Raw genomic sequence first — 25956 nt, 5'->3', positions numbered from 1 at the left:
ATGGTCTGATCCTCCCAGGCTCCCACCTGGGGGCAATCCTGTGTGCATCCTCCTCCCAGTCTAGATGAGGGCTATCAAGTTGCGGAAGGAGGAGAGAGCAGGGCCCCGACTGCAGTGGAGAGGGAGGGGTAGGGTTCTTGTGACCTACCATGGGAATGTTTTAAATCCTCCTCCCATCGAGCTTTTGAAAAAATCATGATCCAGGAAAAACAGCAACTGCGTCTGCTCCATTAGCAAGCGAGGGAGACGCAGCCTCCTCAGCCTTAGGGCTCTTTTAGCTGGAAATTCAGCCAGCCCTAGCCATAGGGACTGGGGGAAGTCTGAGTCAAGGGGCTGGGAGCCCAGGGATGCATGGAGGACAATGTAGGTGAGTTGGGCTCTTGGTTGGGGGTGGTTGTTGGGCAACACAACCTGAGTTGGGGAGGGACTCCCAGGAGGGATGAAGGTAGAGTCAAGATTTAGTTCTGGATTATCTCACCAATGTAGCTCCCAGAAAGGATGGTCTAGGGTGCATAATTGGCTTTGGTCCTCATTTTGCAGACAGGACATGGAGAGGTTGAATAATTTACCCAGATTCTCACAGCTGCAGGTAGTACCTGCTTACACTTTCCGAGTTTCCTTTATGAAAGTCCTTTTCTGTCCCTTCTGTGGGGTTGTCCTTGGCATGCTGGGGCTGGGAGCTGGATAGGGTACCCTTCATGGGAGACTGTGGGCAAGTAGAGGATGACTCACAGGGTCTCCCAGTCTGTGTCCTGGTGGGTGGGCAGGGAATGGCATGAGCTAGATGAGGAAGAGGCAGGAGGCAGGCAAGCCCTGGGTGTGGCCCTCCAGGCCTAGGCCATGGGCAGCCACTGGAGAAGCAGAGGCAAGCTGGTGATAATTCCCTGGGCACACATGGCTTTGCTGCCCTTCTTCTGCTGGGTAGGATGGGGGTTGCTTTAGCTAATCAAATAACGGTATCAAGTCATTAAAGTACAAATTAGAGAAAAGGATGAGGGGGTCATAGCAATTCCCTTGTAGAATAATTTCTTGTGGAAATTATTTCATTTATTGCAGAGCAATCCAATAAGCCCTGGCTCTCATGGTCACTTCAGACTGGAGTTTTAGAAATCCATTAATGCTTAAGGGTCTACATTGACTTCTTATAGCTTAGGCTGTAACTGGTCCCAGACCACAGAGTCAAAGGTCAGGGAAAGGTCAGCAACAGCCATAAACAATTCCTGTGGTTGCTTACAGCTTTCTCCACAATATGGAAGGGGGGATCCCAGGGATCTCAAGAGAACCGGCCATGCTTTGGTGGTCTTTTCTGTCCATAATGTCCTTTGTCTTCATCTTCATCCAATGCCAATTCACCCTTTGAGAATCAAACTGAGTATTTTCATTGTACATAAATCTTTGCTCCCATCTGTAATCATTTTCCTAGCATGCATTTTTAGATTTGGCATTGTTCCCACAGCAGTGTATGGGGGACATATACTCTCTTTTTTTTTTTTTTTTTTTTGAGACAGAGTCTCGCTCTCTCGTTCAGGCTGGAGTGCAGTGGCGCAATCTCGGTGCACTGCAATCTCTGCCTCCCAGGTTCAAGCAATTCTCCTGCCTCAGCTTTTTGAGTAGCTGGGACTACAGGCATGTGCCACCATGCCCAGCTATTTAGTGTGTGTGGGTATAATTTTAGCAGAGATGAGGTTTTGCCATGTTGGTCAGGCTGGTCTCAAACTCCTGACCTCAGTTGATCTGCCTGCCTCAGTCTCCCAAAGTGCTGGGATTACAGGTGTGAGCCACCGCACCCAGCCTCATGGCCATATACTCTTACCAACACTGGATATTTTAATTTTCTGCGATATAGTACATTTGATAGCAACAAATGATAACTTATTTAATTTGCATCTCTTCAATTTCTAATAAAGTCTTTGGTTTTTGTTTTGTTTTGGCCAGTTGTATTTATTCTTTTGCAGTTTTCTTGTTCACAGGGTCTCACTCTGTCACCTAGGCTAGAGTACAGTGGCATGAGCTCAGCTCACTGCAACTTCCACCTCCCAGGCTCAAGCGATCCTCCTGCCTCAGCCTCCCAAGTAGTGGGACTACAGGCACACACTACCATGCCCGGCTAATTTTGTTTTTGTTTTTTTTTTATGTTTTGTAGAGATAAGGTTTCACCATGTTGCCCAGGCTGGTGTCAAACTCCTGGACTCAAGGGATCCTCCCCCCTCAGCCTCCCAAAGTGCTAGGATTACTGGTGTGAGCCACTGTGCCCCGCCTGCCCTTTATTCTATGGGATGTTTGCTTTCAAATATTGATTTGGTAGAGCTCCCTATATGTAAAGGTGTTAATTCCTTGTTTTTCATACTTGTTGCAAGTTTTCTTTTTTTTCTTTCATTTTTTTTTTTTTTTGAGACAGTTTTGCTCTTGTCACCCAGGCTGGAGTGCAGTGGTGCAATCTCAGCTCACTGCAACCTCCACCTCCCAGGTTCAAGCGATTCTCCTGCTTCAGCCTCCCAAGTAGCTGGGATTACAGGCGTGCCACCACGCCTGGCTAATTTTTGTATTTTTAGTAGAGACGGGGTTTCATCATGTTGGCCAGGCTGGTCTCAGTCTCCTGACTTCAGGTGATCCACCCGCCTCAGCCTCCCAAAGTGCAGGGATTACAGGCGTGAGCCACTGCGCCCAGTCTGTTGCAAGTATTTTTATGGTTTATTGATGTGTCAAGCCTTTTGAAAAGGTTTTTTGCCCATATAAAGATTTTAATTTTTATGCATTCACATCTATCAGTGTTTTAGTTTATGATATCTGCCTTTGATGTGGTACTTAGAAAGGCCTCTCCCACAACAAAATTATGGAAACGTTCATGCATGTGTTCTGAACATTTTTTATGGCTTCATTTTTTAACCTTTAACTCTTTAATCTATCTGGAATTGATTGTATGTATCTTTGTAAACTGCTTTAAATTCCCTTTGAAATGGAAGTGATTAATTCATTAATTAACATGGCAAGGAGGGGAAGCTGGTGAAGGGGGAAGGGTTGAAGATACAAGAGAGAAGGGGATAATTAATGAGTAAAGGTCTGGAAGAGAAGAGATCAAGTGCTGTTGACAGGGCCTGCACAAGGAACTGCCTTGAACCAAAGGTGGGACACTCAGTCTCTTTTAGACGAGGGTGGCAGGAGGTGGCAGAGGTCAGTTTTGTCAGGGGGGGAGGTGGGTAGGGAATGGGCTAGAGAGGAAGACTGTGAGCCAAGTGACAAATGCCCAGTGACTATGGGGGTGGGGACAGTAGGGAGGGCCCAGGGAATGGCAGGAGCCTCAAGGGGCAGCATTTGCCAATTTACAAGTTTATGATCTGGGGGGACTGTGATTGGCCCTCCCACCCTTGGGCCCCAACAGCATGTGGAAGAAGGTTGCACTGCACCGGAGAGTGTCCTATGAAGAGAGCCAGGGGTCAGCTGCAGTGATGAGAGGAAGGAACATGCAGGGCAGAGGCCGAGAGCATGAGGAAACTTGTTTAGTGTGGAGGACATTCTAGACTCGGGGTACTAGGAAAGGCCTGAGGGGGAGGAGCTGTGAGAAGGAGAGTCTGTCCCCAACCAGTGAACAGGAACAGAGTCAAAGAAAGTTAAATGAAGCCCATTTGTACAGCACATTGCAATTCACAAAGCACTTTCCCATATGTGCTTGCAGATGAGCCTCATAACAGCTTTTCAGAGCAGAGAGGGAAAGGGATTTGCCCAGAGTCCAGCGGGTAGCCAGTGACCCAGTCATAATGCGAACCAGGAGTGCCAGTGCCCAGTCTGGGTGCTCGAGCCTCCCCACAGACCCCAACATCCTCTTTCTACACTCAAGGATGGAAGCTTATGGGGATGTGCCTGACGGTCTTTTTTTGCCCTCTCTCCCTGCAGGACAGTAGCCCACACTTCCAGCCTTGCAGACCATGAATGGGATGGCCAATGTGAATCCCGCCAGCCGCCCTCACTACGCCTCCTCCATCCCGGTGCCTCGTGCCTCTTCCCAGACCAGGATTCCTACACCGGGCGCTTCTCCCCAGCTGCGGCCATGCCAGGCCGGCCTGGCCCTGAGCCCACAGAGAGCAGCCTCCCCCAGACTGGGAAAGGCTGCAGGTCCTTCTAGAAACTCCTCTCCTAGGGCCTTCCAGGGGAGAGGCTCTCCCAAGTTTGCTGGGGCGGTGAGGGAGTCAGCTGAGGATGGGGAAGGCCCCTTCAGCTCCCCATGGAATAGTCCCAGGACAACCCCGAAAGCAGCCCTCTCCAGCCGGGCTGGATCCGGAAGAATTGGCGAGAGACAAGGCACCCAGGGAAAGAAGAAAAAAGCCCAGGAAGGGACTCCAGTCTGCCAGACCCGGGGCAGAAGCCCTTCTCGGACGAGCTTTCACAGAGAAACTCAAATACCAGGGGCCCCGGAAGGTCGGAAGCCTCCAAGCTGCCCAGGAAAAGACCAAAGAGATATAAACTACAAAAGTTCTGGGACCCCCAGGTCTTTGGAGCCTGATGAGGGGGCAGCTTCGTGGGCTTCCTCTCCAGTCTGCAGCCCAGTGCAGGGCAAGCGCCCCTCTCCCTCTCCGGGGGCCATTAGCTTCTCCTCAGTCCATCAGCAGAGTCAGCCAGTCACAGCCACGGTGGCCCCCTTCCAGTACAGGTGAGCTGGGGAGCAGGCAGGGAGGGAAGGGGGAAGAGCCATGCTGGGACCAAGGGGCAAGCCGGAAGAGGACAGGGACCCTGATGATCAGTGGCTGGTAAAGACCAGAGGGCCCCAGGCGATACAAAAAGAAGTTAGGTAGGTGGAGGCCTACAGAGTTGGGGGCTTGGAGAGCTGAGATGGGATTGGGACCATAAAAGGGGACGCTGACTGAAGCTCTGATCTTTCTCGACTATGGGGAATCCACAACAAAAAGAGTCTCATAAGGAGGGTACCCCTAAAATGTCCATTTTTGTTCTCTGGAACAATATAAAGATTGGGATGTCGTGGAAGCTTAAGCAGCTAGATACGTAGGCAGTGTCAGTCTCACCCAATTCATTGTGGGACATTTGCCAACATTGTGAGTTAGACCAACTCTATTGGCTTGGGCACTGCGCCTTTACTTAGTAAGTAAAATCTACACTGCTTGTTGCACTCATAATACCTTGTACCTGTCTGTCTGTCTCTCCCTCGTTTGCTCACTCCATTTGCTATAGTGCCTTGTGCATATCTGCTTATGTGCCTGGCATATCAGGAATTAGTAACGCTTCTTAGACAGACAGGTGTTGCCATCCTTGTTGGTGGAGGTGGCCAGTCCAGTATTCACAACAAGATGGCCAACAAGCTAGTACCTCCAGCTTTTTTCAGACACTGCAAGTTGATTGCATAGAAAAACAAACGCTTAGTCAACTACGCTTTTTTTTTTTTTTTTTTTTTTGAGATGGAGTCTCACTCTATCGCCCAGGCTGGAGTACAGTGGTGCGATCTCGGCTCACTGCAACCTCCGCCTCCCAGGTTCACGCCATTCTCCTGCCTCAGCCTCCCGAGTAGCTGGGACTACAGGCGCCCACCACCACACCTGGCTAATTTTTTTTTGTATTTTTAGTAGAGACAGGGTTTCACTGTGTTAGCCAGGATGGTCTCAATCTCCTGACCTCGTGATCCACCCGCCTCAGCCTCCCAAAGTGCTGGGATTACAGGTGTGAGCCACCGCACCCAGCAAACTATGCTTTTTTTTTTAAAATAAAAATATAATTATACTAAAAAGACTTCAGTAAGTACACTAAATTTTAATTACTAATTATTATATAGTTTAGAAATGCCCAAATGCAAATTAAGTATCTTCCTGACTAAACTAACTTCCTATATTTTTTCCCCTATGCTAATGGAAGGAGAAACTCTCACTTATATTTTGGGCGTAGAAAAGCTTGTACATCATCCCTTACACACCAGGGACCTCTGAGGCATCAGAGCGGCTGGAGGTGGGGGTAGGGAACCACTAGGAGTTTTAACCTTCAGCAGAAGGCAACTTGTGTATCTTAATCTCTGAAAAATTGAATGCAATTTAATATTACAGGACTAGGCCTTTGGAGTTCAGGACAAGGAAGTGAATGGTCCCAATACACTCTGCACATGTTTAGGCTTCATTTAGACTGTTACATTCAGTTGTGAACACCACGTTTTAAAAGGACATCGACATACAAAAACACATGTAGAGCAAGACTGACACGTTGCTGGGGGATCAAAAAAGGTGTTATAGGATGATGAAAGGAACTGAAGAAGTTTGCTTTGGAAAGGAAGGCTTAGAGAGGGTCTGAGCACCGTTTTCAAATATTTGAAGGGCTGTCATGTTGTAAGATGAATTAGATTTACTTGGTGCAGCTCCAAAGACCTGACTCATCACCATGGTGGTTAGAAGTTAGTTCAAGACAGATTTGAGGCTCAAGAGGAGGAACTTTCCAAAAAGTAGAGAGGATTACAAATTGACCGGAAGGTAGTGAACTCCCTGTTATTGCAAGAATTCTGACTTCACAGGCAAAGGGAGGTCTTACCAGGGTGACCCCTGGCTCTCAAAGCATATCTTCTGCCTGACTGTACTGCCTGCAAAGTGCACCGATGCTTCTTTTCCTAAGGGGCAACTCACTTATGTCCCCTTGTGACTTTCTTTACTTTGATTCTGAAGCTGATGAGAGAACTCAAGAAGCAGGAATGCAGGGCAGGCCTTCCTTTGAATGGCCTTTTTCCAATTAGTAAAATGTTTCCCTGGTGACTCTTTGACTTTCTTCTCCTACCTGATTCCCTTCATTTTGAATTCATTCTTTGGGAAAAGTGTCTAGGCATTAAATTGTTTACGATTTTACATTATCTACCTTACAAGTTCCTTGGTATATTCAGAACCTGACATTTTCCAAAGAGCTCAGAATTCTTCATCCAAATATTTTAATGCAGCTTAAACAGAACCATGTTTCCTTCATTCAGCAAACATTTATTGCATATTTGCATTTTAAACAGAAATGGAAATGTGTCACACCACCCTACCTCCTAGACCCTGCCCCTTTCAGTCTGTGGATTAGGGTTGGAGAGAGGGTCATGGCACAAAGACCTGACTCATCACCATGGTGGTTAGAAGTTAGTTCAAGACATATTTGAGGCTCAAGGGTGAGATTAGGACCAAGGACACTCCGAGATGCTGCAGGCCAATGGGCAGGCACCCAGCACACTCTGCAGGGCCTAGAGCTGCTGCCATGGCAGCTCTGCCAAGGGCCAGGCTGGGCCACCCTTCCAGGCTTCATAGCCAAGGAGGTGCCATCTGCTCCCTAGAATCCACAGACATTGTGTTTTTGTGGAAATCTCTCCTCCCTCCCTGCCACCCGCCCCAGCACCTCAGCCTTCTGCAAAGCTCCAGTGGAATGCAGAAGCAGAGGTCACCTGCTTCCCTCCCCATCTCCAGCCTGGTCATGCCTGACCTGCTTCTCCAGGGAATGAATCTTGCAGCCATCTTCTCCCCTGCCCCATCCTCCACAGCCCTCTCTTTTCAAGGGCCTTGGTGTGGCTTTCCCAGTGAAGCTTATCTCCTCTCATCCATCACTTCCCTTTGGACCCAGAGAAGGTGCAATCCCCTGTCCGCTCTCAGGAGACCCTGGTCTCACACATCTAATTCCATCACATCCTCAACCTCATCCCTCTCTGCTATCCTGGAAAAGAGCCACAGCAGCTTCACCACAGCCCTTGCTGACTTTTCCCAACTGCCAGTGCACCCTTTACCACCTCCCTAACCCCCAACAGTTCTCTTCTTCCTGCATTGGGTGGGCCTTGGGTTGGACTTCAATTGGAACTATGGTTAATGGTATCAGGAGCGTAGGGTTACTGGTGTCACTACTGCAATTTTCTTCTCTCTGGTTCAACCTCTGCCTGACTTCTGGCATACAGAGGGCTGTCCACTCAGGCTGAGAAGTGAGGGCGGACATGGAGGCCTGGCCATGTTTGGAGAGATGGAGGCAGATGTGGATAAAAATACAGAGCTGACTGAAATTAGAGATAAAGCCTGCCTTCCTCAATGTTTCTGCCATTGGAGTTTCTGGCCCATATGACTGATGTAACCTCACCCACTCTTGCATCATATTAATGGCAGCAATAATCATGACTGTAACTATTTCTTTTTTTATTTTTAGTTTTTAATTTATTTACTGGAGACAGAGTCTTGCTTTGTTCCCCAGGCTTGGGTGCAATGGCACAGTCATAGCTCACTGTAACCTCAAACTTTTGGGCTCAAACAATCCTCCTGCCTCGGCCTTCCAAAGCTCTGGGATTAACAGTTGTGAGCCACCACCCTGGCCTATTCCTATTTTTCTTTTTCTTTTTTTTTTTTTTGAAATGGAGTCTTGCTCTGTCGCCCAGGCTGGAGTGCAGTAGCACGATCTTGGCTCACTGCAACATCCACCTCCCTGGTTCAAGCGATCCTCCTGCCTCAGCCTCCCGAGTAGCTGAGATTACAGGCATGCACCACCAAGCCTGGCTAATTTTTGTATTTTTAGTAGAGGCAGGGTTTCGCCATGTTTGCCAAGCTGGTCTCAAACTCCTGACTTCAAGTGATCCATCCACCTCGGCCCCCCCACCCCAAGTACTGGGATTACAGAAATGAGCCACCACACCTGTCTGCCTATTCCTATTTTTAACACTGGTTATTGCATACCTGCTCTGGCCCAGACACTGTGCTTAGCTCTTTACATATATGATGTTAATCAATGAAACAGTTGACACATTATATAGAATTCCCTCTCCCCAGTAGAATTTTCTGTTACTTTCTCACCAATATGTTGCATCCCCTACTTCAAAATCCCAGGTCCATTCTAACTTCTTCCAAGAAACCAACCAACCCCAGTCTTTCTTTATCCCCTTGGCACTCGTGTACTTGGACAGACATTTAATTGACAATAAGAGCCTGGTGCAGTGGCTCACATCTGTAATTCCAGCACTTTGAGAGGCCAAGGTGGGCAGATCTCGAGCTCAGGAGTTCGAGACCAGCCTGGGTGACATGGCAAAACCCCATCTCTACAAAAAATATGAAAATCAGCTAGACATGGTAGCTTGAGCCTGTAGTCCCAGCTACTTGAGAGGCTGAGGTGGGAGGATCATTTAAGCTCAGGAAATCAAGGCTGTAGTGAGCCTTGATCATACCACTGTGCTCCAGCCTGAGTGACACAGTGAGACCCTGTGTCAAAAAAAAAAAGAGAGAGAGAGAGACAGTAGTACATGGCGATTGTCCCCATCATACCAAGCACCCCCAGGGGCCAGGATGAGGCCTGCTTTCTCTAACCACACCCCACCCTGCACTATCCCCAGCATTCACCTGAGGGGCCTGAGATACAAAAGAGCTCAGCACTGCCTAAATAGCTTAGAAAAAGCTGAGCACAAGCAGCAAACACCTCACAACCCTAGACTGTAAAACAGATCCCAGCCTTGGGGGGCATCTTCTCACCCCATGATGGAAGCCGGACCCAGAGAGGGGAAGAGATCTACTCCAGGTTATACAGTGAGTTAATGGCAAAATTGAGCCCAGAATCCCGGCCATCTAGGCATTGAAAAAAGTGAAAACTGGAGAGAGAGAAAGACAAATCTCAGTGGCACTGGAGACTCTCAGGGTTCCATGGCCCAGCCCTTCAATTTCCCCTCCTGCCTGCACAGCCCTCCCCTCCCCCTCCTGCCAAGCTGCCAAAGTCTCCATTTAGCTGGAGACAGCGGGCGGATGGGTGGGCGGGCCAGCTCCCAGAGCCTAGGGTAATTGCCTATAATGAAAGCTCCCACAGCCTTTGTTCCTGGGAGCAACTGTACGGTTGAGGTTGTGCTCAGAGGTCTGTGTGCACTTGGGAGCTGGTGCCCAGAGACCTCACCCTTCCTTCCTGCTACCACAACGGGCCCAGCAAGAGACCTGTCCTCCTGGGAGTCACTGTGATTGCAGCTGAGCCTACTCCTCCTTCTATCCTGACCTACCAGCTGCCTGGACTACGAGCAAGCCCAAAGCCTGTGTGCCCCCTGAACTACCAGGAATCAGTGACTTCAGCTTCAGAGGGAACTCTTCCCAGTTTATATGTACATGGCTGTACATACATGCTCATCCTGAGGGCAAGGATCCTGGCAAGACAAAGGACCCAAGGCCTGGAGTTGCTAGGGTATCCCTCTGCCCTATAAGTGATAACGTTCCTGGGAAATGGGTAGATTGTAGAATGTCAAGGGGTGACAAGCATCGGGCATCCCAGTATCCTCTGGGGCTCCCTGCCTGGCGCTGCTTTGCATGGAAGGCCTGCTGCCTGCTGGAGGGCAGGCATATGCACATACCCATCAGGGAGGGGCTGGCCCTGAGTGGTGCGGGGCACTATCAGAGAAGAAGAACCAAGTTCTAAGAGGGTTTTCTTAGCCCCATGGAGGGGCTTAGAGACCAGGACATCTCTACCATGAGTGACTACCCTTTCTTGGTCCCACAGGTTGCAAACTGACCAGAAACCTGGCCCCCTCTCCCAGGGCAGCTGGCCCCTTGATGGCTATGCTGAGCCCCTCCATGAGACTGAGGAGAGCTTCTCCTGCATGGGTAAGTGATCTGGGGGAGACTTCCTCCTAGGGTCAGGAAGCCACTGTGCTAGAGCTGCCTAGATGGAAGAAGTGACCTAGGCTGGATGGGTCCATCTCTTGACAAGGAGACATCAACCTGTAAATTGCACTTTGAGTTTTCATCATGCTTGACTCAACCCTGGGTTGGTCCATCAAACCCAGGAGCCCTTTAGGGGCAGCATAGGGAAGTGGCCAGGGGATGCCCAGGCTATGGAAGTTACTGCATGTGTGTGTCATGTGAGAAGTCATGACACAAAGGTAACAAGCTGGGAGTGAGAGCCAGGTTCTGAGTGGTGCCCAGGTTGAAAAATGAAGGTGCTGGAATTAGGGAGGCAGGCCAGAGCCATCTGGCTTGCTGCGTGACAACACTTCCCCTTCCAGGACCACTTTTAACAGGCCACTCCCACACATGTCCCCTTCCCTGTGTCATCCTGTAGTCATGAGATATCACCTGAGGCTCAGGCATGTGAGATTCACCAGGAAGATCCCTAAATTTCAAATACAGCAATATTCCATAAGGGCAGAGACACTGACAGTCTCAGGTGCATCTTCAGGTGCTCAGTGTCTCTGAATAAATGAATGATGCATGGATGAGTGAGTGTCTTGGGTACCATAGGTCAGGCCCTAAGTGGGTCAGATTCAAAACTCAGTAGCACTTACGGACGTGTGCTGATTTTCCTACAACATTAAAAAAGTATCTAGAAGATGGCTATGATTCACACCAGGGGTACATGAGGCTGCACACTGCAGGGAACCAGGTCAATCCTTTACTTTCCCAGACAAAGGGAAACTTGCCTCAACAAAGTAATAAATTTCCTTTTCACAAACCTGAGATTGTCCAGAGGGTTTGTCTCCCAGCTTTGTCTTGGTGCCCTGCTCCAGCGGGCCAAGTTGGGGCTTAGAACACAGCCTGACCCTGAGATCACTGGACAGGATGGTATACTGCTTCTGTCTTCTCTGTGCCCTGCTGGGCAGGTGGCCAGATATCCCTTCTTGGCCTGGGAGCTGGGACCTTTTGAGCCCTTTCTAGGCCTGGTCTATAGCAGTGATCTTGGAGCCACTGCAGCCCTAAAAACAGAGCAGCAACACTCATTCTTCCATGACAAGCCTTGTGGAGGAGGGTTATGGGTTAAGGACTCAACATTTGCAAAGCAAGCCATCTCCTTCCACAATAAGTATACATGCAAGAGAACCAGGGCATGGCAGGGGACAAAAGGAAACCAAATTTCTCTGGCACCGAAAAGCCATCAGAATTAGAATGTGGTAACCAGGAAACTATGTGGAGCTCTATTTTTACATTTGCAGTTTTGTTAGTGTAATGGCTTCCTCATGTGGATGCCACATTGTTAGAGCCTAATGATCTCCATGCACCTAACCCAGCGCTCGTTCACGATTATTATCCGATGAGTTGATGAGAGGTCTTTTACTTTTAACGTCTGTTGCAGACTAGCATTAGGAATCCCCCAGGCTTGTCAGCTGGAAGACCACCCTCACTGGTTAGATGTGAAACTGTCTGCTAGATCACGGTTGGGTACCTCTCGGGGGACAGAGTGCCGGGGAACCTTTGGAGGAGGGTTTTACCAGAAAAGTGAGAAACACTGGCTTTCTCCAAGGCTCCTAGGGAAGAGGAGCAGGGTTCACTGCACTGCCTCTGCTCTGGTGCTAGCTAGTTGTCATGGTGACCCATCTCTGCCGAGGATACGCCGAGCTCTTTGATGGGTTGGATGGGGAGAGAGATTTCGGATTTGCCTGCCTTGTGGAAGAGCCTGCGCTCTTCTGAGCTTGAAGAAAACAGAGAAGAGAGGAAGAGAGGAGGCAACTGAAGGAGTTCATTTTATGCCTTGCCCTCTCACTCCCAAAGTCACTTGGGGCATGACATGACTCATTCATTCATGTATTCTTTCATTCAATCTACAAACCATCAGTGAGTGTTTGCCTTGTGCTGAACACTGTGCTTGACACTGGGGTAAAAGACAAATAAGACTTTGACCTGCCTTCAAGACGTTCACAGCCCAGGGATTCACTCCGGTGAGACTTATCTAGAGAATTTGTTGGGATCCCAGAAGCTGTGCCCAGTGACCTGCCCCTATAGGGGTTGACAAGGCAGCCAGTCAGTCCTGCCTCCCTCGCTAGGCCCCATGGCATGAGGAGGGCACTGAGCTTATTATCCCATTTATAGAAGGAGAATTGGGTGCTTTGGAGAGTACTCCATCAAATATTTATATAATTCACAGAATCCAGCATAGTTATTTCACAGTTATTGATCATGTTATTTCCATATCAATTTGTAGATGGCTGGGGGTTTGGGGGCTTTTTTTGAAGCTCATGTATCTTCCCTTCCCGACCATGAACTCATCTTGCCCCCATCACCTAGCACAGTGCCTGGTGGTCAGGGTTTGGTGAAGGTATGATTTGAATGAATGAGTAAGGAATCCAATGTAAGTGGTTGTAGAGCTCTAAAATTTGTCCTCTATCAGCCTGTTTCTTCTCTACCAGCTGAGAAAGACCAACCAGTCTTTCTCTGCTCCTTTCCCAATGTGCTTCTCTCTGTCCTCCAAGCTCACTGAATGGGTTTGGGGGGTGAGTGCAGAGTCTTTGAGGGGAGCAGGAGAAGGCCAAAGAGCTTTCTCAGCCTTGTGCCACTTTCTTAATCTGCCTGGACTCTGGGCATAGAGTCCAAACAAGGCTTTCTAGTATTTATATAGCAGGAGGAGAATTTCCCATAATGACCTGCCTCCAACCTGGGGCACTGGGGATGTTCTTCATATATCCTGAAGGCCATCCACCAGCAGCTGCTCATTCTGCCTCTGCCCTGGGGCAAGTGTGGAAATGCCCAGCCCACTGATGTTTGTACATGTGCCCTGACCCTCCCTGGCCCATCTGATTCTGTTGGTGACAGCCCAGCGCTGGTCCCATCTGCTCACTCTCCCTTTGGTCGCAGTCAGCACTGGGTAGTGTATAGACCACCATCAGATCTTAATTTTGACAGCCAAGAGAAGCCAAGGCTGACGTTACCGTGTGCCCACATGTGTGAGGCTGTGTGCAGGAGGACTGGGAAAGGTTGCCCCAAGGCTTATGCAGATTCTTTAATGACTTCCACTTTGTGGCATGTTTGAATGAGCACTAAGTGGACCCACAACGAAGGGATCTTTTTCTCATCATAGCACGTGTCATCAGGAAAAAGCCAGAGCCTCCTCCCTGCCTCCTTCTCACACGAGGGTTGATATATAGAGAGAATGGGTGGGGCAGTGTGGAGTTTGGCCTCATACTAGGGCTGTTTTGCTTTTCTTCCTCTTTCTTCTCCCTTGTTGAGCTGGCTCCATCTTTAAGCCACAGTGAAGTTTTTCCTGCCTTATGGATTTGAAATAGAGCAGGAATAGAGTCTTCATTCTAAGAGAACTTGCAAAGCTAGTGTGCCTGGGGCAGGAGCAAGGAATGGTAACTACTCTCTGGGAGAGGAGTTTGTTCTGGGGGTTTCAAACCAAATCCAAGTATTCCTGGACTACAAATGACTTGCATCAAAGAATATAGGAAGTCAAAGCTCTAACAAACTTTATAGATCTCCCAAATTTGGCCTCCTTTTCAATGAGGGAGAGATGAGACTCAGAGAAGAGAAGTGACTTGCTCAGGACTGCATAGGAAGTTAGCAGGTGAACTAAACCAGGACCACTGCTTTCTGACTCCTTAAACACTAAAAAGAACTAAATGGTAATAATGACTATCACTTATTGAATACCCTACTATGTGCAGGGCATAGTGCCAAGTGCTTTACATAAAGTCCTTCATGAATACCTTATACAATCCTTTGAAGGTGTTATTATTACTCTGTGTTATGGATAGGAAACTCAGGCTCAGAAGGGTTATATAAACCTGTCTGAGGACATCCAGCTAGGAGGCTGTGCCAGGATTCCATCCCAGGCTTGTCAAAAGGCCACACTCTTCTCTTACTCCCTGCCTTCCCAACTGCCGCCAGTACTCACTCAGTCGCACAATGTCCAAGCTCAACTCAGTCTCCCTTAGCCTCTGCCAAGCAATGAGGAAGGAAATGGGATCAGTGAGCCACAGTCCCTGCTCACATCTCCCTCAATCTGAGCAGGTTCCAGGATGCCACTGGCATCCCTGTCACTCCAAACCTATGTCATTTCATGCTGAGTTCACACTGCTGTGTTCTTTGCCCTCTGGGGACCTCCAGGCCAAGATGAGCCTTATGTCCCAGTCATCTGTGGAGAGAAGACATGCAGACAATTGACTAGAAAGTAGAAAAAGTTCAGGGGCAGATGATATTAGCCGTGTTCTCAGAGCTTGAGCAGGTTGGTGCTGTTGTGGGGCAGAGGTGGCTTGGGAGTGCGAGGGTCTCTGGAGACTCTGTTGGATAAACAAAGCAGCAATCTAGGACCTGGTAGGCTTCCAGGAACTGGGACGGGAGGTCATAATAGCACTTGTAGCAGCAGCCGACACTTACCGTGGCTTACTGTGAACCAGGCATTGTTATAAGCACCTTTAATCCTTCTAACAACTGCATGAGGTTTGGAATCTAACTCCCTACTTGCCTTGCATCACAGCTTCCTCACTTGCTAGCTATGCAGCCTTGGGGAACTTATTTAGTCTCTCTGTGCCCCTGTGTCCTTGGTTGTAACCAGGGATGATAACAGTGCTTTCCTCATAGGGTTTTGTGAGAATTAAATGCATGGATATTGGTAAAGCGCTTAGAAGAATGGCTGATACATAAGAACTGCTCAATACGTGTTTGGTGTTATTTGTTATTGAGGCAAGTGATGTTATTATCACACCCACTTTGCAGATGAGGAAACTGGGATAGACAGGTTAAGTGGCTTGCCCAAGGTGGTCTAGCCAGGATTTGAACCCATGCAGCTGGTCTTCAGAGGTCATGCTCTTAACCATACGTTCTATGACCTCACTGGAGGGGAAGATGACTCAAGTCTGGGAGTTCTCCCAGGGAGGCCAGGAGAGGCAGTGGGATCACCAGCCTGGCTCTGGGAGGGGCTATGAAGGAAGAGGCCAGATAAGTAAGGTCATCCGAGGTACCTGCTGGAGGGGTTTGAAATAGAAACTGTAGGAGTCTGGATGCTATTTCTTTAGAGGAGTACAGGGGGAGGGAGGAGATTGACTTTTCAAGACAATATTTGGCTGGGAAGGGGATTTATCTCAAGGCAGTGGATTTGACCCAGTGTTAGCCATTTCAGTGGAGTGGCAAGAATAGCAGAAGCTGGTCAGCTTGGAGCCTCTTTTCCCCGTGGCTACCTTGGACTCAGGCCCTCCCACTCTAAAAGGTGTGTGAGTGATTCTACGTGGTTTTTGCAACTATGAGTGCTCCACATATAGTACAAATCCCTTGCTCTCCAGATCCTGATTGTGGTCCCAGAAATCAAGAAATCTTGGCAAGACCCAGCTTCCCTGTTTCTTGCTGCACCAAGAAAACCAGGACCTCTGCATTGCCCAACTCCAGAGGAAATTCATATCCATTCGACAATTTTTGTTTTGTTTTGTTTTGTTTTTTGTTTTTTTGAGACAGAGTCTCGCTCTGTCACCCAGGCTGGAGTGCAGTGGCACGATCTCAGCTCACTGCAAGCTCCGCCTCCTGGGTTGATGCCATTCTCCTACCTAACCCTCCCAAGTAGCTGGGACTACAGACGTCCACCACCACACCTGGCTATTTTTTTTTTTTTTTTTTTTGTATTTTTAGTAGAGACGGGGTTTCACTGTGTTAGCCAGGATGGTCTCAATCTCCTGACCTCGCGATCTGCCCGCCTCAGCCTCCCAAAGTGCCAGGATTACAGGCGTGAGCCATTGCACCCGACCCATTTGCCAATTTTTTATAAAGCACTTACTGTGTTCCAGGTGTTATTCTAGAAGCTTGGAATACATTTGTGGACAAAATAGGCAAAGACTTCTGCACTTGTGGGCCCTTTATGATGTAGCCTAGAGCTGTGCAGTGTACAACCTGTGCAGCTGTACGTGATCTACATGGTGGCCCTGGAGAAGCCCCAGCTCTGGAATATGTCTCCCACCCTAAGGAGCAGGAGCAGAGCTTTGGCCTCATGACATTCCTGGGACTATAAGCAACAGCAGTCTGTGGGCCACCCCCCTTCGCCCTGAGTGCTTGAATAGATGAGGAAGGTGATAAACTTTCCCCTGTAGTTTTCCTAGAGAATTACCCCCTATACCCAATACCTACCTGTCCTGGACTTGGCAGCCTCTTAGCAGATTTTTAGAGACTCCATTCTCCAACCTGCAGCGATCTGCTTCAGCTCCTCCTAGAAAATCCCAACCCCTTGTTTAGTTCTCCATGTGTCTATGAGCCATGGAAAGGTTCTGGGAAAAAGGACACTGAAGGAGAGGTGGCCTGGTTGACAGGAATCTCTCCAGCTCAGACTGCTCCATACAGCTTTAGAGGTTGTTATCCAGGGAGCTGTGGAGCAGTTACAAGTTTCAGCTGTGGGAGGCGGAACTATTTGCTAAACTTCCACCACTGCTGCTCCCTACTTCTCTGGCCAGTCCAGGTAAGCCTCACCTCCAGTGCAGCTCTGAAGATCTGGCCCCTCAGATCTTTGCCCCATGCCTGGGCAAAGATTGGCCAGCCCTCCTTGTAACTCTGAACTATGGTCTCCCTGGGAAGGCCCAGGGCAGACAGAGAGCCTGCAGAGGGGGCTTTATTTCAAGAAGTGCTGGCTCCACACCAGTCTTGGCCAAGGCTGAAGTCTCCCTCCAGCACCACTGAATGGGCAGAAACTGGAACACACCATCCCAAGCCCCCCCAAACCCCTTTGTAAGAGGATTAGGGTCCCCTGGTGAGAGACTTCCCTCCCCACTATAAGGCTGTGGGCAGGCTTACACAGAAGGAGCTCTGGAGAGAGGCAGTTGAAGAGAGTGAGGTGACACAGACACAATAGCCAGAGAGATTAAGTGCTGAGAATTACCCCAGCCACAATATTCATCCTTTAAAAGGGCGGAAGGAATAAAAAAACTTGCCTTCCTGGGTGGTGGGAGTCCCAGGCTTCAGAGGGAGCTGAAGATAATTAAAGGTCAGGACATAGGAAGGTTCAGCAAGTGTGGAGTCATCCACGTGAGACCAGATGAGCCCAGGGAGGAGGGGAGAGCGGAGAAATGCTCAGTTGTCCCTTCTTTCAAGAAAATCCTTCCAGGAGAAGGAAATGAGAGTGTCCTGCGGTATGAATGACTGAGGTCAGATAAATAAGAGAACTTCCTGGCAGGAGGAAAGCTCAGCCCCAGTGGAAGTGGAAGGAGAACAGCCTGAGGTTCATATAAACACTGGCACAGTCCAGGGGCAAAAGCTGACCTCATGAGCTCACAGCATCCTTCCTGCTGAAGAATCTGAGGTTGCATGCAGGCAGGAGGGAGCACAGAGGTGGCAAGCCCCTTGTGATGACATCAGGCCCTGTGAAAGGCAACGTTCTCATCATGGCATTGGAACTCCCACCTATCACACCAATGAATACTCTTAACATTTGCAGAGCAATTTTTATATGCCAAGTAATTGCCAGTGATTATTCTATTAAAATTCATTGAAATATGAGTCCATGGCATTCCTCTGTTAGGTTTAATACCTCATTCAAAAACCTAACAAAACTCTAATAAAGCACAGAAGTGCCAACTGAGAAAATGAGTGCAGCCACAAAATGGGAATATCTTTCTCTCTAGGGTAGTAAAAAGGCCAGGTTTCTTTAAACCATCTGTCCCAGCTGGTTCAGACTAAGATGGGTAAAAGCTTCTCATTACTTTCGCAGTTGTCTTTACTTTTTTAGAGTCAGGAATCTCTTTAAGAATTTGACTGCTATTACAATATATCCCCCCAGATAAATGGACATATTCACAGTATTTGGCTTATGTTTGATGGCTGGTACTGTGGACCCCCAGAATCCAGTCTGTGAACATAGATTAAGAAGTTCTGTTCTAGGGTAGTGATGTCATCACTGTGTTGACAAGGTCACCACAGGTTTGGGCCTTGTGCTTTTCCTCATCAGGTTTTTGGGTTTGTGTGGCCCATAGTGAATTAAGAGGATTTATTACAGAGTAAGATTATCTCCAAGGTCCCTCTTAGTGTTGTGATTTAATGACCTTAAAACAACCAATTCTTCATGGACAGGTCAAATTAAACTCTAGATTTGCCCATCCCGAAGGACACATGCTCACACAAGGAGTTTGCTTGTCCCCATCCAACACATGGGCACAGCCACAGGCACACACCCTACCCTCTCCTTCCTTTGCCTGCCTGGAGTTTTCCCTCACCGGCCTGCAGTTGCCATGACAACTGATCTGGGTGGGTCATGGTCTAAGGGCGATGTACCTGGGTGGTGCAGAGCTCTGCTGAGGCCCAGTGTGCAATATCCACCCCGGTGGTGTGTATGGGACAGTTGCCATGGCAACATACAGGAAAAGCACATGTGGGAAACATCTGGACTTCTTATCCTGGGCTCTTTATTAGCCTGAGGAGCACAGGGATCTGATTTTAAATGAGTACAGTTTCAGACAGAGTACCCTAGATTAGGTGTTCTTCTGCCTTTCCCTACTAGAAGCCCCTGAGCAGAGGGAGCAGAGATTCTCTAGCTCCTCCCCCCACCCAATTTCTTAGATGACCAGCTGTATATATTCTCTTAAGGCCACATAGCAAATCAAGAAGACAACCCAGAACCCCCAAGCCTTGACATTAGGGAAGTCCTCAGAAGATCCTGACTTGTTGGGACTGTCAGGTCCACTAAAAGTGGACCAAGACCCCAGGACATAGGTCATGGGGCTGAGCTATGAAGCGACTGGTGTTGCTACAGACCACCAGCTCTGTCTGAAGGATTCTCCTCTGCCACATTCTCACTCCCAGGATTCTGTGGGGCAGTCTTAATGTGACTGCAGTCCTAGATCATGCAGACTTCAGGTGCAGCAGATGTCTGGGTTACAGGAGCTCCTCAGCAGGACAGGCAGGAGAGTCAGGGCCCTCCTTCCCATTCTTCACTCACCCTTCTAATACCCAGTCCCCATTTCTCTGCCAGGATCCCAGACTTTCCTGCTGTGGGGTTCTGTATGTCTTGGAATCACATGCAGTTATTATATTAAGCAAGTCTCTAGAAATAGCTGCATGGTAATAGCATGAAGTTATGGGAAGATGTGGAACACACACAGACCTATATTCAAATTCTGATTCCACCAGCAGCCTGCTGTGTGGTCTTGGGCAAGTGTATGTCTCTGTAAAATGGAGATAATGATAGCCCCTGCTTCAAAGGCTTTTATGAAATGATGAACATTACATGTCTAAGAGGGTCCCTGGCAATAGGAGGTGCTTAGTAACTGTAAGATCCCCTGTCTTTCAGTTCAGCAAGGATCAGTGAGCCCTTACTAACTAACCTATGTAGGGCACTTAACAATTCAGCTGGCAGGAGAGGATATCTCCCTGGGATATAAGTAGGCAGAATGTGAGTACCCAGCCCCTGACTTTAATCAGTGGGTAGGAAAGGCAGAGCGGTGTGTGATGGGGGTAGTCAGAAGGCCTCCTGGAGGAGGTGGCTCTGAAGCTGGGCCTTGAGGGGAGAATTGGATTTGAATTCATATAACAGAAGGCATTCAGGAAAAGGGCAGAGCAAAGCAAAGGTGCAGGGGTGGGGTCAGGCCTGGAGCAGGGGCATTTAGAGGAAAGCATTAGAGGTCAAAGTTGTCAGCAGGCGAAGCCAGAGTGGGGAAGGGCTTGAGTACTGCGTGTTGGCCAGCACTGGCCTCTAAGGCAGCCAGATAGCAGAGGCCAGGGGACTGTCCTTTCCTGGGAAGCCAGCGAGGTCATCAGGTCAGAGATATGCTTCTCTGCAGGACATCATGGAGTTCTGGCTTTAAAAGGAGGAAGGTCTCAATGCTTGGAGATCTGGACCCCACTCCCCAAGGAGGGGAAGGAGAAACCCCGTGCCTTGTTGTGCACTGCCAGGGCTCCTCTGCTGAGAAACCAGTCACGAGAAATAGAAGTCCTGTGTTCTAGCCTGGGGGCCGGGACACTTGGGAGAAGCAAGTGTCCAGCCCTGAGAAGAAGAAGACCAGCCCTGAGTCAGACCTCCCTAGCCCCCTGACCTTCTAGCTGAGAAACCCTTGGCTGAAGGAGGGGCCAGTTTTTTGGATTCCAGCCCCTATCCTCCCCTCCCACGTCTGGAACAGGCCCTCCCAAGGGCCTTCAACCAGTTTCCACTCCCTCCAGGACTACACAGCCCCGAGAACCCTGCCTCTGAAGGGAGAGCCTGTGCCCCGTCCCCATCCCAGCTTGGGGGGCCCTGGCCTCCAGCTGGGGACATGGGCTTCAGGCTCTGGTCTTGTTTACTTGTGTGACTAGAGGTGACTTGTTTTCCTTCTAAGGGACCTCATTTCCGACCCTGTCCTTTCACACGGTGGGCAGGCTCATCCCTGCTCTATCCTTGCCCTGTTGGTGTAGAAATTTGTGTCCAGGCAGCTGTGAGCTCCAAGGAATGTGAGTTGTAGCTTAGAATTTCTCGGCATTCCCACCCTTCTGGAAGCTCCCCCGAGACGGTTGAGCTAGAGGGCAGACCGAGGCCCATGACCTCTGGCTCCACTCCCAGCCTCTAGTTTTCTCTGCCTCATTTTCCCCAATAGACAGGAAGACAATAAATCTCTCTCTGGAGCCCACACACCTGATCTGCAGCCCAGAGGAAAAATCCCCAACCACTGAACTCAGGGAGTCTTCTGGGGCCAGAGAGGGTGAGCCGGGGACCTGCAGTGTCCACAGAAATATCTCAACTACCAATGCCCTGGAGAAGCAAAGGCAGTGGCTGGGCTAATGGACCAATCTAGGAAGTCTTCCTGGATGAGGTCCTGGAGGTGTGAGCCACTCAGAGCATCCATATTGGACCACTGTGTCTAGTGTCTCCTTTTTTTTCAGCAAGTGGGAGTGGGGGATGGGGCTGAAGTCCCAGCTGGGATTACTGCCTGGGCTGTGAGGATACCTTGCCCACTTTTCCCCCTGTCTCCCAGAAGTGTGGTGAAACTATCCCCATGCCTCTGGACAGAGCAGAGATTTAGGGGCAGAAGAGGGTCTCAGCCCTGAATGCCCCAAGGTCATTCCTCTGAAGAACTGGAGCTTCCTTCAAAGGAGCAAGGCAAGGGTCTACTGGCCTCACTCTGGCCCAGGGCTTCAGGGAAGGGAGAAAAGATGCCGCTGGGCCACCATCCCAGAAGCTTGGCTTCCATTCCACACACCAGCTGCACTGTGTCTTGCCACGGGGTATTAAGAGGTCACTGCTGTTTACAATTCCCTACACATCTGTTCCGAGTCACGCATTCATTCATTTAATCAATCGTCATTCACCAAATATTTTTGAGAGCCCACTGTGTGCACAGAGCTGGGATGGGTTTTGAGAAAAAGTTCAACTGAAGATGAATCCTTGGGAAACACCAATGGGTGAATGACGAATGACAGCCCTGAACATTAGGAAATGATTAAAGTGGCTGCAGTGAACTGCGTGGGGAGAGTCAGGGAAGGCGGCCTAGAGGAGGCGGATTTGGCCTCAAGCGGGGCCGGGGAGAAGAGAGGACTCTAATTCTACCTCCAAAACCAGCTCCTCCCGAAGCCTTCCCATTTTGCTTGATGGCAACTCCAATCTTAGAGCTGTCCAGGCCCAAATCCTTGGGGGACATTCTTGGTTCCTCTCTTTCCCACACACCCACATTTGGCCAATAGCAAATACTAACAGCTTCAAAATATATGCAGAGCCTGACCACTTCTCACTACCACCACAGTCACCGCCCAGTTCCAAGCCACCATCATCTCTCACTTGGGTGACTGCAACTGCTTCTGCCCTTGAGCCCAGCAATTTGCTCCCCAAATAGCAGCCAAAGTGGCCTTTTCAAGAGGGAAGCCAGGTCATGTCACTCTCTGCTCCCAGCCTACCAAGGCTCCCATCTCACTGGAAGCAAAGCTTTGGGTTGCTTAAGAAGTCCCATGTTTTGGGTGCTCAAAAAGTCCCTGCTGATAGCTGGAATGACATGAGGGAATGACATGGCGGAGAAAAGGACAAAAAGACGTGGGGAACAATGGCTAGAGGGCTTTCCACAAAGGCAGGGGTGTTGGCATCTGCTAGGCAGGTGATGAGGAGACCTCATGGTAGGCATCTAAGCAGAGAAAACGTATAGAAAATGCTTGTCACTGAGTTGGGCAGTGACAACTCCATGCTGGTCCAGAGTGAGTGGGCTAGGCTTGAAGAGCCATGTGGCTGGGTTCCCAGCCCTTGCTCTCCAGATCCTGACTATGGTCCCAGAAATCAAGAAAAACTTCCCCTGCTCTGCCCTTAACCCTGGAGGAAGCCAAGTATGGGCTCATGTGCCCCCTTCTCCCTCCCGCAAATCTCCCCTTCTCCCAAGGTCACCTTCCTTCCTTCCTTTCTTCCCTCCCTCCTTTCTTTCTTTCTCTCTTTTTCTTCCCTTCCTTCCTTTCTCTTTTTCTCTTTCTCTTCCTTCCTTCCTCCTTCCTTCCCTTCCTTCTCTTCCTTCCCTTCCTCCCTCCTTCCTTCCCTTCCTCTCTTTCTTTCCCTTTCTTCTCTCTTTCTTTCTTTCCTTTCTTTCTCTCTCCCCTTCCTTCCTTCCTTCCTTCCTTCCTTCCTTCCTTTCTTCCTTTCTTTCTCGGAGTCTTGGTCTGTCGCCCAGGCTGGAGTGCAGTGGTGCGATCTCGGCTCACTGCAGGCTCCGCCTCCCGGGTTCACGCCATTCTCCTGCCTCAGCCTCCCAAGTAGCTGGGACTACAGGCGCCCGCCACCACACCCAGCTAATTTTTTGTTTGTTTGTTTGTTTGTTTGTTTTAGTAGAGACGGGGTTTCACCATGTTAGCCAGAATGGTCTCAATCTCCTGACCTCGTGATTCACCCACCTCAGCCTCCCAAAGTGCTGGGATTACAGGTGTGAGCCACCGCGCCCGGCCTCTCTCTCTCTTTCTTTCTTTCTTTCTTCCTTCCTTCCTGTCTTTCTTCCCTTCCTTCTCTTTCTTTCTTCCTTCTTCCCTTCCTTCCACCTTCCTTCCCTTCCCTTTTCCTTCCTTCCTTCCTCCCTCGCTCCTTCCTTCCCTTCCTTCCTTCCCTCTCTTTCTTCCCTTTCTTCTCTCTCTTTCTTTCTTCCCTTCCTTCCTTTCTTCCCTCCCTCCTTCTTTTCTTTTCTCTTCTCTTCTCTTTTCTTTCTCGGAGTCTTGGTCTGTCGCCCAGGCTGGAGTGCAGTGGCGCCATCTCGGCTCACTGCAGGCTCCACCTCCTGGATTCACGCCATTCTCCTGCCTCAGCCTCCCAAGTAGCTGGGACTACAGGCGCCCGCCACCACGCCCGGCTAATTTTTTGTTTGTTTGTTTGTTTGTTTGTTTGTTTGTTTGTTTGTTTTAGTAGAGAAGGGGTTTCACCGTGTTAGCCAGGATGGTCTCAATCTCCTGACCTCGTGATCCGCCCGCCTCGGCCTCCCAAAGTGCTGGGATTACAGGTGTGAGCCACCGCGCCTGGCCCCTTTCTCTCTTTCTTTCTTTCTTTCTTTCTTTTCTTTCTTTCTTTCTTTCTTTCTTTCTTTCTTTCTTTCTTTCTTTCTTCCTTCCTTTCTTCCCTTCCTTCCTTCCTCTCTCTTTCTTCCCTTCCTTCTTTCTTTCTTCCTTCCTTCCTCCTTCCCTCCCTTCCTTCTCTTCCTTCCCTTCCCTTTTCTTTCTTTCTTTCCTTCCTTCCTCCCTCCTTCCTTCCCTCCCTCTCTTTCTTCCCTTCCTTCTCTTTCTTTTTCTTTCTTTCTTTCTTCCCTTCCTTCTCTCTTTTCTTTCGTTCTTTCTTTCTTTCTTTCTTTCTCCTCTCCCTTCCCTTCCCTCCTTCCTTCTTTCTCTTTTTTTCCTTTTTTTTTTGAGACAGGGTCACACTCTGTGGCACAGTAGTGCAATCTCAGCTCACCGCAACCTCCGCCTCCCAGGCTTAAGTGATTCTTCTCCCAAGTAGCTGGAATTACAGGCATGTGCCACTATCGCCCAGCTAATTTTTGTATTTTTAATAGAGACAGGGTTCCACCATGTTGGCCAGGCTAGTCTCGAACTCCTGACCTCAAATGATCCACCTGCCTCAGCCTCCCAAAGTGCTGGGATTACAGGCATGAGCCACCAAGCCAGGCCCCAAGGTCACCTTTCAAGGTCAATGAGCTTGGGACAGCCTTCCCACCCTCTCCTCTCTTTGGCTCTCCCTGACCCCCAGTTCTCCTAACACAGTCCCAACTGACAGATTCCCCAGACCCCCCACAGACACCTGGGTTACATCCTTTTCTAATCACAGGGGTGTGAGAATGTGAAATCACACAGCATGCGTCTCCTTGGCTGTATGCCTACATCTTCATTCCTCAAATTGCTTTATCTGTCAACAGATGTGGTCAAATCACTCATCCTATCACCATTCCAGAAACTACCAATGACTTTGGAAAGAGAGGAGTGGGATGATGAGCTGGTCTTTGGGGCGCTGAGGATTGGGGACTTTCATGTTCCAAACCAGCCTCTTTCTGCACATCCCCTTTAGAAACTTGGTTACTGACTTCACCAGCACCCACTGCCTGCCCAGCCAGGCCTCTCCCTCATCACATAACCTCTTCATTGATCATTGATGGTAGAATCTCTCTTCAGAGGACAATTTGAAGCCTGTCATTCTAGAGAAGGGGTAAATGGCCGAGTGGGAGGGGCTCAGGGCTGGGTTTGGAGATAATGTGACAGGGCAGGTCCTTCTCTTTTTAGGAATCACTCGAGGAACCATTCTGCACATACTGGTTTTATCGACTGATGCTGGAATGGCTGTTGCCACGGCAGCAGAGTGCTCCCACTGCAGTAGAGGATAGTGGGAAACTCATGGGATGTGAAAAGAATAAAAAAAGAGCCAGATAGAGGGAGAGGTCACATTAGGGAGTGTCAGAAACTTCCTGGATGCCAAGATGGCTATTTAAAGGGACCACCATCTGGCCATAGCAAGACCCTTTAAAGAATGACAGTGCACAGAGACTGGCACTCAAGGGGATTGGCACTGAATTAACCCATGAGATGTGCATAGAAGGTGTCTTCCATTTCATAAACTGACAGGTGACATTTCATGCAGGACAGAGTGTGGAGCACTAGGTTTAGGTGGTAGGGAGGAGGCTTCTCTTATTGACAACACTTTTTTCTCTTCTCAAAAGAAGCAGAATTTCAGGAGCCATTTATTGAAGGAAGGGAAAGGACTTGGGATTTGGGGAATAGGATATCCCATGAGAGCATGAGACAAGGTACAGAGGAACAAAGAGGAATAAAGACAGGGGAAGGGACCAGGCCAAAACACCAGATCAAATGAGACAGCAAGATAACCAGGAAGGAAGATCTGGCCCTGGGGAGGGGGCATAAGGTGACA

General features: G+C 49.2%; 1 protein-coding gene across 8 annotated transcripts in view; it reads left to right on the top strand.

Annotated features, from left to right (window-relative positions):
* NAV1 (neuron navigator 1) overlaps positions 1–25956 on the top strand; it is a 305087-nt gene that overhangs the window by 97487 nt on the left and 181644 nt on the right. For all 8 annotated transcript variants that reach the window (XR_010151245.1, XM_054657486.2, XM_063793802.1 and 5 more), the window contains 2 exons: positions 3892–4645; positions 10447–10550. Coding sequence is in view for 7 of the 8 variants with exons in the window: in XM_054657486.2 (XP_054513461.1) it covers positions 3924–4645; positions 10447–10550 (826 nt within the window). In the remaining variant the exon portion in view is untranslated. The remainder of the gene's footprint in view (positions 1–3891; positions 4646–10446; positions 10551–25956) is intronic.

Source organism: Pan troglodytes, chromosome 1 (genome assembly GCF_028858775.2).
Source record: "Pan troglodytes isolate AG18354 chromosome 1, NHGRI_mPanTro3-v2.0_pri, whole genome shotgun sequence".
Classification (NCBI taxonomy): Eukaryota; Metazoa; Chordata; class Mammalia; order Primates; family Hominidae; genus Pan; species Pan troglodytes.
This window is presented reverse-complemented; position numbering and strand designations above follow the sequence as displayed.